This window comes from Trichosurus vulpecula, chromosome X (genome assembly GCF_011100635.1).
Source record: "Trichosurus vulpecula isolate mTriVul1 chromosome X, mTriVul1.pri, whole genome shotgun sequence".
NCBI lineage: Eukaryota > Metazoa > Chordata > Mammalia > Diprotodontia > Phalangeridae > Trichosurus > Trichosurus vulpecula.
This window is the reverse complement of record NC_050582.1, coordinates 18,479,433-18,494,423: the sequence shown is the minus strand read 5'-3', so window position 1 is coordinate 18,494,423 and position 14,991 is coordinate 18,479,433. Positions and strand designations below refer to the sequence as shown.

General features: G+C 41.7%; 1 protein-coding gene across 1 annotated transcript in view; it reads left to right on the top strand.

Moving 5' to 3' along the window:
• Positions 1 to 12,480: 12,480 nt before the first annotated feature.
• The window catches only part of KLHL4 (kelch like family member 4), a 276,789-nt gene continuing 274,278 nt past the window's right edge, over positions 12,481 to 14,991 (top strand). Inside the window, exon 1 of the mRNA XM_036740231.1 lies at positions 12,481 to 13,006. Within this exon, the coding sequence (XP_036596126.1) occupies positions 12,576 to 13,006 (431 nt within the window). The 5' untranslated portion in view covers positions 12,481 to 12,575. The remainder of the gene's footprint in view (positions 13,007 to 14,991) is intronic.

Genomic DNA, 14,991 nt, shown 5'->3' with positions numbered 1-14,991 from the left:
AAGAACCCACTAATCACCTCCTAAAAGATATCCCCAAATTAAAACTCCTAGAAATACTATAGCCAAATTCCAGAGCTCTCAGGTTAAGAAGAAAATATTGCAAGCAGCCAGAAAGAAGCAATTAAAATACTGTCAGTATTCTATCATTTGTCAGTAAAATCACAGTCAAGATAACACAAGATTTAGCAGTTTTGACATCGAAATATCATTGGTCTAGGAATATGATATTCTAGAGGGCAAAGAAGCTAGGATTACAACCAAGAATCACCTACCCAGTAAACTGAATATAATGCTTCAGGGGGGAAAAAGGACATCCAATAAAATAGAAGACTTTCAAGCATTTCTCATGAAAATACTGAAACTAAATAGAAAATTTGACTTTCAAATACAAGACCCAAGAGAAGAATAAAAAGCAAGTTTCTCTGATGAAAGCCTCATCCCTCAAATATATAGAGAACTAAGTCAAATTTATAAAAATAAGAGTCATTCCTCAACTGATGAATGGTCAAAGGATATGAACAGTTTTCAGATGAAGAAATCAAAGTTATCTATATTCATATGAAAAATGCTCTAAATCACTACTGTTTAAACAAATGCAAATTAAAACAGCTCCGAGGTACAACCCCCACCTATTAGATTGGCTAATATGACAGAAGAGAAAAATGACAAATTTTGGAGGGGATATAGGAAAATTGGGACACTAATACCCTGCTTGGTGGAATTGTAAACTGATTCAGCCAATCTGTTTAGGAACTATGCCCAAAGAGCTATAAAACCAAGTATACTCTTTAACCCAGCAATAATACTACTAAGTCTATATCTCACAGAGACCAAAAAACAAAAAGAAAAAGAACCTTTATGAACAAAAATATTTATGGCAGCTCTTTTTACGGTGGCAAAGGACTGGACATTGAGACAAGGGCCATCAATTGGGGAATGGCTAAACAAGTTGTGATATATGATTGCAATAGAATATTATTGTGCTATGAGAAATGATTAGCATGATGCTCTGAGAAAAACCTGGAAAGACTTACATGAACTGATGCAGAGTGAAATGAGCAGAACCAGGAAAACATTGTACATAGTAACACAATATTGTACAATGGCCAACTGTGAATGAGTTAACTATTCTCAGCAGTACAATGCTCCAAGACAATTCTGAAGGACTAATGGTGAAAAATACTACTCATCACCAGAGAAAGAACTGATGGAGTCTGAATGAAGATTGAAGCATACTTTTTTACTTTATTTATTTTCCTTGTCTTTTTTTTGGTCTGTGTTTTCTTTCACAACATGACTAATATGGAAATATGTTTTGCATGAATGTACATGTATAACCTATATCAAATTGATTGCCTTCTCAATGGGGGGGATAATAAAAATAAAATAATAAAAAATAGAATAAAATAAATAAATATAATAAAAATAAATAAATAAAAACATTAAAAATTGTTTTACATATAATTGGGGAAAAATAAAATATTAAACAAATAGAAAAGAAAATTGCAGCTAAAAAAGAGGGGATGGGAACAAAATGCTAAAAGGGATGAGAAGGAATGAAATGCATACTAGTGTTACAAAGGTTACCCCAGAGGAGACAGATACCTGCTTACTTCCAGTCAGGTTTATCTCCAAAATGGATCCTTTTGCTCCAAAAGTATTTTCATTTCTCTTTTTCTTTTTCAAATGTGGATTTGTGTGAGAAATTAAACTCACTTTATTATAATCATTCAATGCATCAAAATCAGTGGTTTTGTTGATGTGTGTACTTCTTCCTCCCATGTGACTTGCAACTAACTCTTCTTTACCTTAGTAAAGTCTGGAAAGTTCCAGAGAAAGTGATTGGAGCCATAGGTGAGTAGCCTGGCACACTCTTTCCAACATCAATGGCAGGACTGATTTGGTTATGGTTCCAGAACTGGAAATGGCATTGTGATAAGTTGAGGAGATGGTCAAGGACTAAAATGAAGCTCAGCTGTACCCAGCCTGGCCTAGTATAGTGGATAGTGTGAGACATTCATCAACGAGAGTATTTCACTATACATTCTTTTAAAACTGCCTCAAAGACATTTTTATAATTTCAATTTCAGCTTCACAGAATATTTCTCTTTACTCACTCATCTCCATCTGTTAAAATCCTACCCATTGTTTAAGACCCAGGTCAAATGTCACTTTCTCCATGAAGCCTTTCTTTAGTATTCTTCAAATAGATATGATCATGTCATCTGCAAGAAAACTCCATGAGGTACCTGGCATTTAGCATAATTTGCCTTAAGCCAGAGTATAGTGCAAAGAGCCCAAGAGAAGAAGACTTGGGTTCCAATCTCAGCTCCAATATTTATTAGCTATATGACCACAAACAACTGATAAATTCTCTGAGTTTCAATTTCTTAAAAGGATGTAAAATAAGGATATACTTATAATAGCTGACATTCATAGAACACTTTCATGCTTACAAAGCATTTTACATCACTATTAATATTTTGAACAACCCTGGGTGATAGGCTATTATTATGTCAATCTTACAGATAAGGAAACTGAGACTCAGAGAAGTTAAGCACCTTGCCCAGAGGCATTTATAAAAGAAGTATCTGATATGGCATTCAAAGCCAAGACTCATTTGACTCTAGGTCCACTATGCTTTCTCCTCCCAGTCTCAGAGGGCTGTCATAAGTAAAATACCCCATTAACCTTAAAGCACTGTATAAATGTGAGCTATTCTTATATTCACCTTCCAAGTCTGATTTCATACTATTTCTCATCACATATTCTATGCTCCAGCCAAACCAGCCTACTCTCTACCCTTCCATTTTTCTTCTACTTTCTCCTTCCTCTGTATTTGTTTATGCTATTCCCTGTGTCTATAATAGATTCCCCTGTGTCCCTCTCTTCCTTCAAGCTCCAAATCAGGTGCCATTCCTCCGTGAAGCCTTCCAGGACACCTTGTGTATAAAGTGATCTCTCCCTCTTTGAATTTTATAGCACTTTGCCTAGACCTCTTCTTTTGCACTTACCTCACTCTCCCTTGTATCACAGTTATTTGTGTACATGTCTCCCCACCCCCCCATTTTATTGTAATGTGGCACATTAAAAGAATGGTGTCAGGAGTGTTAAAGCTCAGAATGAGCTGAAGCTAAAGCAAAAGACAACAAAAAGGTGGGGTCTTCTCCCCTCTGAACTATATTGGGAAGAGAGGAAGATCAAAAAACAGTAGAAACATTACTCTGGATTTATGGAATCATGAGAGCAGGATGATGTAACGAAGGTAGAGCTGCTCGAATCTTTTTTTGCTTCCATGTTCTCTGCCTAGGAAAATTATCTTTGGCTTGAAAAAGGCAGAACAAAAGTAGCTAACAAGGAGTTAACACCAAAGACAAAGAGGGACATAGTAAGGGATACACAGATGCCATGGATCAATTTAAGCCGCCAGGTCCAGATTCACCAGTAAGCCTGAGGTACTTAAATAACTAGCAGCTGTGTTTGCTGAGCCAACACTCGTGACCTTTGAAAGACTATGAGAAAAGAATCTATGGGACTAACGGGGGTAAATGTCTCAAAAAAGAGGGGAGAGCAAAATTGACAAATTTTGGCCCGTGAATATCACTTCAGTCCCTGGCAAGATCTAGAATGGGTCCTTAAATGGCTGGTGAGTGACCATCTAGAAAAGGAAGCAGTGACCATAAAGCATGGCTTCCCCAAGAATGGCTGGTGAGACCATCTAGAAAAGGAAGCAGTGACCATAAAGCATGGCTTCACTAAGAATGGCTCATGTCAAAGTACTAGAAGCAAAGGGTATGTCCATCAATTGAGGAATAGGAGTAGCAGTATATGAATGTAAAGGAATATTGCTTCCTTGAAAGGAATGATGACTATGAAGAATGGCGAGAAGCATGGAAAGACCTCAGATGAACTGATGCAAAGTGAATTAAGCAGAACCAGAAAATTATACACTATGACAATAATGTAAATGTAAAGAGCAAAAAAAATCTAAATTGAATGGTATATAATTCTAATAACCAAGCTTGTCCCTGGAGAAGAAAATCATGAATTATGAAAATACATATTACCTTCTTTTCAGATGTAGGGAACTGTGAGTGTAGAACACCACACATACGGTTGGACTTGGTTGATGTGTTGGTTAGCTTTGCTGAGCAGCTTTCTTTTTTATTCTTTGTTATACAGGATGATTCCCGGAGAGGGGGAAGGGGGAAGGACATCTTGGGAAATTATGGTGAGGTAAAAACGAAAGATATCTAGCAGGATTACTAAACTGAATGATCAGAGGGATACTACAGGATAAAGTCATATACCTCAATTCCTATTCCTCCATTGATGAGCATCCCCTTTGCTTCTAATTCTGTGGCATGAGCCATTTTTGGTGAAGCCACGCTAGCTTTTTTGGTCACTGATTCCTTTTCTAGATAGGCACTGGCCAGCCATTTAATAACACATTCTAGATCTTCCTAGGAACTGAAGTCAAAGCACATCATACAGTCTTTCATGCTAAGTCTCTAACTCCCAGCACAGTGACTGGCACTTAATAAATGCTTGTTGATTGATCGATTGGTTGTATTCTTGTGGACAAGTTGGAGGGGTATGTGATACATGATCATACAGGCAGATGGATTAGGGTACTGCTTGGATCATGTCCAACAAGGAGCCATTATTAGTTAGATGTCAGCTTAAAAAGAAATTTCTAGTGAAGTAACCAAGAGAATCTATGTTTGGCTATGAGCCACAGGTCATATTAATCTGTGACTGGGATAAAGTCATAGAGAGCTTTTTTAAATCAAATTTGCCAGTGATACAAAGCTAGAAAGAATTGCCAATATGTGGGATAATGGAATCCAAAAAGATCCTGATACACTACAGGGCTGTCCAAAACATGGGCCGTGTACGCCTAGGCAGCCCGCCTGTGTGCACCACAAGCACAGAAATCTACACAAATGCTTCAGTTAAAGCATTTATGTCAATTTCCATGCCCTTAGTAAACACAGGCGGGCCGCCCTGAACTAGAACATTAGGGTGAAGCTAATCACATGAAAGTCATTAAGTGATAAATGCAAAGTCTTGAGCAGAGGCATGACAGAATGGATAGAGATCTGGCTTCACAGTCAGGAAGAACTATCCATGACAGGTCACATGACCTCACTGTACAAGTCACCTCACCTCTGAGTGTCCCAGGTAACTAAGAATGTGAATTGAAGAGAAGATGCTGATTTACATTGATAAAGTGAGTTTCATCAGGCAGGGTGCTCTATACAACTGAAATTACAGATCCAGCCCCAACATCTCATGACAAATTGCAGTCTCAACTTGGATTCCAACAATTAGCATCACAAGTACAAGCTGAGTGAGATAAGGCTAGCCAGTAATTCATCTAAAAAGGACCCGTGGGATTCGGTGAACTGTAAACCTGATATTAGTCAATAGCATAATATGGCAGCCTCAAAAGATTTTAAGACAGGCATAGTAGGGAGTTAATGATTCGGTTATACTCAGTGAACTGTTGTTTTCAATCCTTAGTGCTGCATTTCAGGGAGGATCTGGATACGATGATGAGCATCCAGAGGAGCCCCATAAGGATGGTGATTGGCTATATGAGGACTGGTAGAAAAAACAGGATGTTTAGCCTGGAGGAGGGAAGACTTAAGAGTCCATGATGGCTATCTTCAACCCAATCCAATCAGCATTTTAAGCACCTTTTACACTACATCACTACATACAATACCCCTGTTCAGTATATATATGAACTAAAATCAGTCCTTCCCTCCAAAGAACTTATCAGGATAATACAAAATAATGAAATCTAAACAGATAAGAGATAGGAGGGAATGGTGAACTGTTTATTGCTGCAGATGAATCAAATTAATTTAAGCAGTCTTCAGATACATTCAAGTATTTGAGGAGTGTTTATATGAAGGTAGGTTTAAACTTGTTCCATTCAGCTCCAAAGTGCAAGTCCTGAAGCAGTGAGTAGAAGTTTTAAATAAGGAATTTTAGACTAGCCACAAGGGCAAACTTCTAACCAATCCAAACTCTCTGAAGGTGTCATGGTTGCCTTGAGAGGTAGAGGTTCCCCTTGGAATGGATGACTGCAAGCAAAGGTTAGATGAGCACTTGTCAGCTGTGCAAAAGAAAGGATTACAATTCAGGGCTGGCTTGGACAGGATGGCCTCTGAGGTTCTTTCCAAATCTGACATTCTGTAATCCTGGAAGTTTTACAGGAGAAGTACTTGTGGCTTCTTTACCTTTGTACTCCCCATCCCCTCCATCATACAAAGGGGTTTCTTAATAAATATTTGTTGTATTAAACTGAATGTATTCATGCAATTAAAAATTGTAAGGAACTACAGAGAGAGGCAGTAAGGGCCTTATCAACCCAACAGTGACCATTTGTTAAGCACTATGCCAGACACTGTGCCAAGTACTGGAGACAGAAAGAGAAAAGTGAAACAGTTCCTTCCCACAAGGAATTCACATTCTATAGGCATAGTCAAAATACATGCACAAAAAGTAGGTACATATGAAAAATATCTCTTATTCAATAAGGTGCAGTGGCTCCCTATTATCTCCCAGAGTAAACAGAAAGCCCTCTTTTGGAATTTAAAGTTCTTCACAACGTGATCCCTTTTGACCTACCTTTCCAGTCTTACACTGTCCTCATCTCCCCTCACTCTACAATCCAGCTCTGTAGGCCGGTTCACTGTTCCTCATATGTGACACTCCATCTGCTATTACCAGGCCTAGAATACTTTCCCTCCATCTTTTAGAATCCCTGGATTCATTCAAGATTCAACTCAGATACCAACTTCTGGAGGGCTTTCATGGCCCCTGCAACGACTACATCCTCCTTCTCTAAGGCTACCTTCCACCTACTCAGTGGATATCTTGTAGGAGCCTACATGTTTACATATTGTCTCCCTTAGTAGAATGTAAGTTTCTTGAGGACAGAGACTGCTTTTGCTTTTCTTTGTTTCTCTAGTACTATGTACCAGGCATATAATAAACATTTAATAAATACTTATCAATTCATTGGTTGATCGATTTGAGGGGAAGGTATTAGCTGCTGATGGGACCAGGAAAGGCTTGTATATGTGGAGAGATGGATAACGAGGAGGCAAGGATGACCTAGAGGTTGTAAACATGGGTGACTAGAAGGATGGTAGTGTCCTGGACAGAAACAGGGAAGTCTGGAAGAGGGGCAGCTTTGACACAATGAATTCTGTTTTAGACCTGTTGAGCTCGAAGTGCCTATGTGGCATCCAATTTGAAATGTACAATAGGCAGTTAGCGGCATAGAACTGGAGCTCAGGAGCATGAGGGGAGATGGATATATACATCATGGAATCTGAATCAAGATAATAATTGAACCCATGGGACCTGATGAGATCACTAAGTGCCAAAGTATAGGAGTTGTTGTCCTTTGTGCTCGAAGAGGACCAAAATGACCTCACCATGTCAGGGTCAAGGTTACAGTGTGTCCAACTGTGGCCGATCAGACCAATATGATTTTGGAAGGCTTTACCATAGATTTTACCATAGGGCACAAATAGTCCATGTGAACATTTGGAGTGGAGATGGCTCTAAATTTGTGCATCTTGGTCTTTTTTTTGAGCTACTGCAATTCTGCTTTGCACATAGAGCACAGTGGCTTCTTTGATATGGGCACACTAGGCTGAGTGGTCTTGTGCTACTGTTTCTCATGTCTCAAATCAATTCCAAATTTCTTTAGAGAGACCTTGAGAGTGTCCTTGTATAACTTCTGACCTCTGTGAGAGTGCTTGCTCGTGTGATTTCTCTGTAAAATAGTCTTTCCGGCAAACGTTATATTTGGCATTCGAACAACATGGCCAGCCCATAGGAGTTGTGCTCTCTGCATTAATGTTTGAATGCTTGGCAGTTCAGATTGAGAAAGGACCCCGGTGTCTAGTACCTTAACTTTCCAGATCTTCAGAATCTAAAACATAAAAAGTAGATAAAGAAAAGAGAAGATGGTCCAAGACAGAGCCTTGCGGTATGCCCACAGTTAGTGAACATGACATAGATGAAGATCTAGCAAAAGAAATTGAGAAGGTGCAAACAGGTAGGAGGAGAATCAAAACACAGCAGTGTTGCAAAAGCCCAGAGATAAGAGACTATCCAAGAGAAAGGTGGTCAGTAGTTTCAGAAGCTAGAGAGATCAAGAAGGATGAGCACTGAGAAAATACCAACAGATGTGGCAATTAAAAATTGTTGGTAACTTTGACAATTGAGAGATCAGTAGTAACTCTGAAGAGAGCAATTTTAGTTGAATGGTAAGGTCAGCAGGTTTGAGTATTTGTGGGGTATTGTGGTCCAGGGTTCCAAGAGCCTAGAATGAAGGCAGGAGGTGAGGTGTCCTGGGGAGTCCCATCAGCCAGCTAGGTCAATTTTTAATACCAATATTTTACCAGTGTTGATATATGGCAGTGAGACATGGAATAGAATTCTTTCTGAAGAATTATAAATATAGGGCACACAGAGGGCAATAGAGATGCAAGGTGGGTGGGAATAAACTTCAATGCATGACCAGTGAGAAATTCCAGAGAACATCATGAAGGAAGAGAAGTATGATAGGAAGAGAAGATGGGAAGGCCACTTGGGGAGAGCAAGGAAGGGCAGGTCAACAGCCAGGCACTCTACTAATAGCTTCACAATTTCAAGAGAAAGAAAGGAAAGCCTTTAGCACATCACGGACCCTCTGTGTCAAATTTGTGGAAGGATGTGAATGAGAATCAAAGAGTACAGGCTGTAATCTGCATTGTCGGAAGGAGCTTCTGAATCAGGGAAATCACAGCTCCATTTGAGCATGTGAGTGAGCTGATAAGGCCTCCAAGAAAGAAGGAGTAGAGAAAGAGAAAAGGGCACAGGAAAGAGTCTTGGAGCACATCTACAAATAAGGGACATAAGATGAAGGTTGAACCAGCCAAGGAATCTGCAAACAGGCAGTCAGGCAAGCAGGAAGAAGATAAGAGAGAACAGTATCACAAAATCTGAGAGGAGAGAGGCTCAGGAGAGAAAGGGCAGTCAACAGTGGCAAAGGCTGCCCAGGGCTTAAGAGGGAATGAGAAAAGGCCATGGGAGTGGGCAATGAAGAGATCCCTGGTAACTTTGGAGGGAGAACAGTTTCAGTTGAGTGCTTTTAGACAATAAGTTACAGAGCAAGTGCTGATCTGTATTGGCAGAGGGAAATTCCTTACCAAGAGTTCCTTCCACCAATGAAATCACTAGCCTATCAAAAAAAAGGCAATATGTAAGTGGACCAAAAATACCACAATTACCACCACCGCTGACACCACCACCACCACCACTACTGTTTAGCCATCATTTTCATCATTAGTGCCCCCTACAGATTGTAAGTTCCTTGAGGGCCATGAATGGATATCTTGCTTGTGACAGTATCCCCTATTCCAACACACACACCAGATGTTCAAGTAACACAATTGCTGAAATGAATTTCTTAACATGATTTCTCATTTAGTCATTTTACAATTTACATTTTCTTTTTGTCTGCATATCTCCCGGTTCCTTGTGCATAATAAGTGTGTGCTAAATGTTTGTTGAAAGGAGTTTTATTGCATTTCCATGATCCAAAAACATGGAGTGTATTCATTTCAAAAGAAAATACCCATTGTAATGACCTCATAGAGCTTCTATGTCCATTTACATTTCTCAGATTCCCTTCTCCCTCGGATTTAAGTGAACCCCCAAACTCTTCCCCAGAGACACATAAGCAGAGACACTATTATATCTGGGTCATTGACACTCTGAGCATTGTTCTTCCAGGTTCATAGAGCTTGAATGACTTAAACCAATTGACCAGTATTACTGCCTTAATGCCAAGTTGGTAGGGTTTCAAAGGAAGTGGAAAACAGAGCTTCTGCCCTTAAAGATATGAAAAATGTAGTTCTTGGTGTCTAGAAGCTCCAGATTCGGGGGCTGTAGCCTTGGACTAAGGTACAACTGTTCCATGATATGTGTGGGGTGTGTCAGAACAGATGGCTCAGGCTGTGCCCTTCCACTGTCTCACACTGCCTCAACAAGCTAAAGTTATCAGAACAAACTTCAAAATGACCTTGACAAATCTACTATTAATGTAAATTTGTAATAGAAACATTAACCTTCAACACAACAATTAACTGAGTCCAGATCTCAAAGCACCTTGTATCCAGTTATTGCAAAGTAAATCAAAGCTGAGTGAAGGTCATTGTGATGTCAAGGGATGGCCTTGGGATCAAGCAAATCCAGGCTCACATCCTGCCTGTCACACCTGCTAGTTATGTGGCCATGGACAGGCCACCGAATTTCAAAGTTGGAAGAGAAATCAAGAGCCATCTAGGCGAAGAACCCCTCTGGTAAAAGAGGTGACAAGTGCTTAGGCAGGCTCAGCCTAAAGACCTCCAGGGAGACACCTCACCATCTCCTGGGGCAGCCCATTTTACTACTGGATAGCTGTTAGGAAGGTTTCCCCTGACTTCAAGCCTCAACTTATACATTTTGCTCTTAGTTCTGCCCTTTAGGGCCAAACAGAAAGAGTCTAATCCCTCTTCCACGTGACAGCCATTCAAATACGTGAAGACAGCTATCATTGTCCCCTGAGTCTTCTCTTCACCAGGCTAAATAAGCCCACTTCCTTCAATCAATTTTTATATGGCATGACCTCGATGTCCCTCACCATTCTGTTTCTGTTCCTCTTGACACACTTTAGCTTATCAATAGCCTTCCTAAAATGTGGCAGCCAGAACTGGTTGAAGTATTCTGGGTATGGTCTGACCAGGCCAGAGCATAGCAGGACTCTCACCTCCTCATTCCCCAAAGCTGTGCTTTTCTTAACACATGCCAGGATCTTATTAGCTTTTTTGGCTGTTCAGTGATATTGAGATTACAGTCCACTAACATTCCCAGCTCTTTTCCACATAAACTGTTGTTTAACCATACTTGTAACATCTTATTCCTGTGAAGTCAACTCTTTGAACTCAAGAGCAAGACTTGACATTTCTCACCATTTATTATAATTTTATTAGATTCAGTCCAATGGGATATAGCTTGTCATGATCTTCTTGGCCCCTGGCTCAGTTATTCAAGTGTTAGCTCTCCCTCTGGGCTCTGTGTCGTCCACAAATAACCTTTCAATTCTCCCAGGCAACCAAGACTATAAGTTGCAGAAAACTTGTCTCTCTGCATTGGTGGAAGTGGTTTCTACAGCAGGAGTTCTCTATCTCTGTGAAATCACAAGCTCAGATCTACCCCCCCCACCAAAAAAAAATAAAAAGCAATTTAGAGTAAACTCAAAACATGTGGATTTGGAGTCAGAGGACCTGAGTTTGAATGTGGCGTCTGCCACTTAGTACCTGGGTGATTTGGGGTAGATCACTTAGTCCCTCCGAGCCTCTTCTACAAAGGAGGGATTGCATTTGGCTAACCTCCGATGTCCCTTCTAGCTTTCAAGATGAGCCTTTAATCATGTGTCATGTCCATCCTCTTGTAAGGGTGAAAGAAAAAAAAGAAACTTTTGCACCTTGCCTGTGATAGGGAGGGCAATATTAAGGTTTCCATATAGAGACAAAGTCAGGTCACACCAGCTTCCTCTCCCCGCTCAGGTCACTGAGGAAAGACTTCAGAAGCTCTCAGTCTCCCTGCCATGACCCTCTTGCCTTATGGATACACCTTCATAGGAAACATGAAGCACCATGGCTCATTAGGCAACCCCTTCATCACACCCTGAAGTTCCCATACTTTCTCCCTTTTCTGAAACCCTTCCTTTATCCAGACGTTCTTAAAGATCAGTTTACACAGGCAAAGGGAGGCATGTGGAAAACCTTGAAAATTCTCCTGGGCGGGGAAGGGAAGAGGTTGAAATACAACAAGGCACATCTGCTAGTGGCTTTGCATCTGTCTCCAGTGAAGATTATATAAGATTCTCTTTTCATTCATAAATCTTCCAGGTAGGAGCCCTCCCCGTTAATGGGTCGCAGGCTCTGGTGGGGAAGTCTGGGCGCAGCCAGCCAGTTTGTCCACCAGGTTCTCATGGACTCCCCCGTCTCTCAAGTTGCACGGCTTCTGCCCCCTTAGGATCATGTGAGGCAATGCTCTGGTGTCTGTTTGCAAGGTGGGACAGCCTGGAGGTCTGCGAGTGTGCAAAACTAACAGCGGGAGTGCGTCGTGGTGGCTGCTTTCCTGTGCTAAGCCGATTTACTTGTTTAAGGTCTGACCTCATCATCCTGTCAGTATGGGTTCCCACCTACACACTTAGCGGCAGCGGCAGCAGCAGCAGCAGCAGCCACAGCAGCAGCAGCGCCTGGCCTCAGCTCCAAGTGGATGCTGCTGAGCACCAGAGGCGGGCTGGGGGGGGTAGAGGGAGGTGGGAGGGAGGGAGAGGAAAGGGAGGGAGGGAGGAAAGGAGGGAAAGGAAGGCGCTTGCTCCAGGCACTTGGGCTTTCGTAGGTTGTTCAGAAGAGGCAGAGAAAAGAGAGATAACAAAGGCTCCATTTCCTCTCCGGAGGGAGAGTCTGCTTTCGTCTTCCTCCCTCCCTCCCTCTCCACCCCCTGCAAAGATGTCAGTGTCGGGCAAGAAAGAGTTTGACGTGAAGCAGATCCTGCGGCTCCGCTGGAGGTGGTTCAGTCACCCTTCGCCAGGCGCCCCCGGGCCCGGAGGTTGCCTGCAGCAGGAAGGATATGAGCACAGAGGGACCGCGGGGCAGACCCGACTGAAGAGCCACTCGCGGGACAGGGGCAACGGGCTGAAGAAAAGCAGCGCCAACAGTCCTAGCCACCAGAACATCCTGGCCCCCGTGCCAGGACCAACCCCTGCCCATCAGAGAGCCATTCAAACGTGGCATCAGCAGAACCTAATCGAACATTTCCGAGCCAATGAGGACATTCCGAAAGCAAGCCCGGAGGAGAATCTGGTCAAAGAAGGGGCAGAGGAAAACACCCCGGATTTGCAGATGATTACCGAAGAAAACACGGATGACTCTTCGGAAAGGTAGGAGTTAGCGGCGACACCCCTCTGAAAGCCCAAAGCTAGGTCGTCTTACTCCCCAGCATTGGCATTTGGTGTTTTAATAGAAATTTGGTGGGGGATTTTCTGAATGTGCGCAGAGCCAATCAGGAGCTCCCCATCCCCCACGAAAAAGTAGACCCATAACTTGAAAATAATCTGCTTTCCTTATGATGAATTCAAAATGCTTTGGGTCATCCAGGATTTGCCCCCCTTCCCCCGTATATATTTAATGTTGTAGAGATTTCACTTTTAAGAATCGTGCGTTTGTGCGTTCGTTCGTTGGTTCTCTGCAAACAAACCTTCCCCTTTAAACGTTCAAATGTCTGTTGTGATGCCCGGGACAGATGTTCCGACTTTGTAAGTTACAGCAACTTTGATAAAAGATCTCCTACTCCAAAAATCTTTATTGGCTCATTTTTCTCCTGCTGCTTATTAAGTATGTGCGCCTCCCACCTGAAAAGGGAAGTTTTGCATAGATTCTCAAAGACTGGTTCATTTCCAGGTGTATTACCTGCATAGCTAGTTTGCGATCTTGAGAAAATCGACTCCATCGAGCAGGCAACGAGATGTTCCTTACCGTAGCTCCATCTGAGAGCATGAAGCAGCGCAGGGCAGCTATTTCGGAACTTAACAGCAAAGCGAGGGGCGAAGGGAGGCCAGTGCGACCGCTTACCTTTATTTTAGCTTCACCCTTTCACGCACTCCGTTAATGTGGACGAAAATTATAGCCTGGCAGCTCCAACTGTGAAACATGAGTCAACCGTCTTTCTTTTTCTTTTGAAAATGTGAGATGTTTATTTTTTTTTTCTGATGCATCTTAAGGTCAGTCTAAAGATTTTGGCAACAGGAACCTAAAAGTGCTCTAAACAAAGAAATGATTTTTCATGACATTTCCTAATTATGTAACAGCTCTAGCACGATACTGTAAATAATATTCTGTTTGTGAAATTGCCTATCAGGGGGCCTATATACATCACTGTATAAGCCAAGAGGGGAAGGGCTGTCTTAAGCTCCATGAAGTAAAGCCACCCACCCCAAACAAATTCAGACCCTTTGACAGTGTTTGTCGTCTCTACATGTGCAACAGACTCTCGGTAGAGAAAACCACATAAAGGCATGGCTCCATGAAAAATTAACTCTGGGCTTAAGGGGGAAATGGTAATGAAAAACCTTCCTTGAAAACATGCTAAAAAAAGACTTCCATGAGATGATTCTAATCTGTGAATGAAGTAAAAAAATATTTGAGACCAGTACAAGACATTTAGAGGTAGTCATGATTAGGCAGACAGAGAGCTGGCTTTGGAGCTAGAAAGACACAGGTTCAAGTCCCAGGGCGCCACATACTAGCTGTGTGACCCTGGGCAAGTAACTTGACCTCTCAGTGCTCTCGGCAACTCTCTAAGCCTTGACGTTTCAGAGAAGGTGCTGACCTGCATTGACAGGGGGAATTTCTTTATCTGAAAGCTTCCTATCTCATTGAAATCACAGATTCAGTCCCTATGCTACAGGACATGGACAATAACTATCAGATCTGCTTGTTTGGTTTTGTGTAGCTAAGGAAAATACCAAACTAATAGGACAGTGGTTGCACATCATGCTATTTCCAAATGACACTCCCAACAACCGTTTTGAAAATCTCCTGCTGAATCCTGAAGTTGGTAAGGAGATGTTTCTTTTCAAATAAGTGTGCACATCTGTCTCAACTGCATGGAAAATTAAGCTTTACCTACTGTCACCTCCTGACAAAATTCTATGAAGATTCTGGAATTGATTTGTCAGCACTTGGTTTGGTGCTAGAAGAGACTGCTAGGTAGTGTGCCAAATGTCCCTGTGAGCAGAGTAGTTTTAAATGTGTGTTTTCTGATTCTTTGCAATGTGGTTCATGTTCTGAAAATGAAATAGTATACATGTAGGAGTTCTTAACCTGAAGTCCATGAACTTTAGAAATACATATGTATATTTTTGAT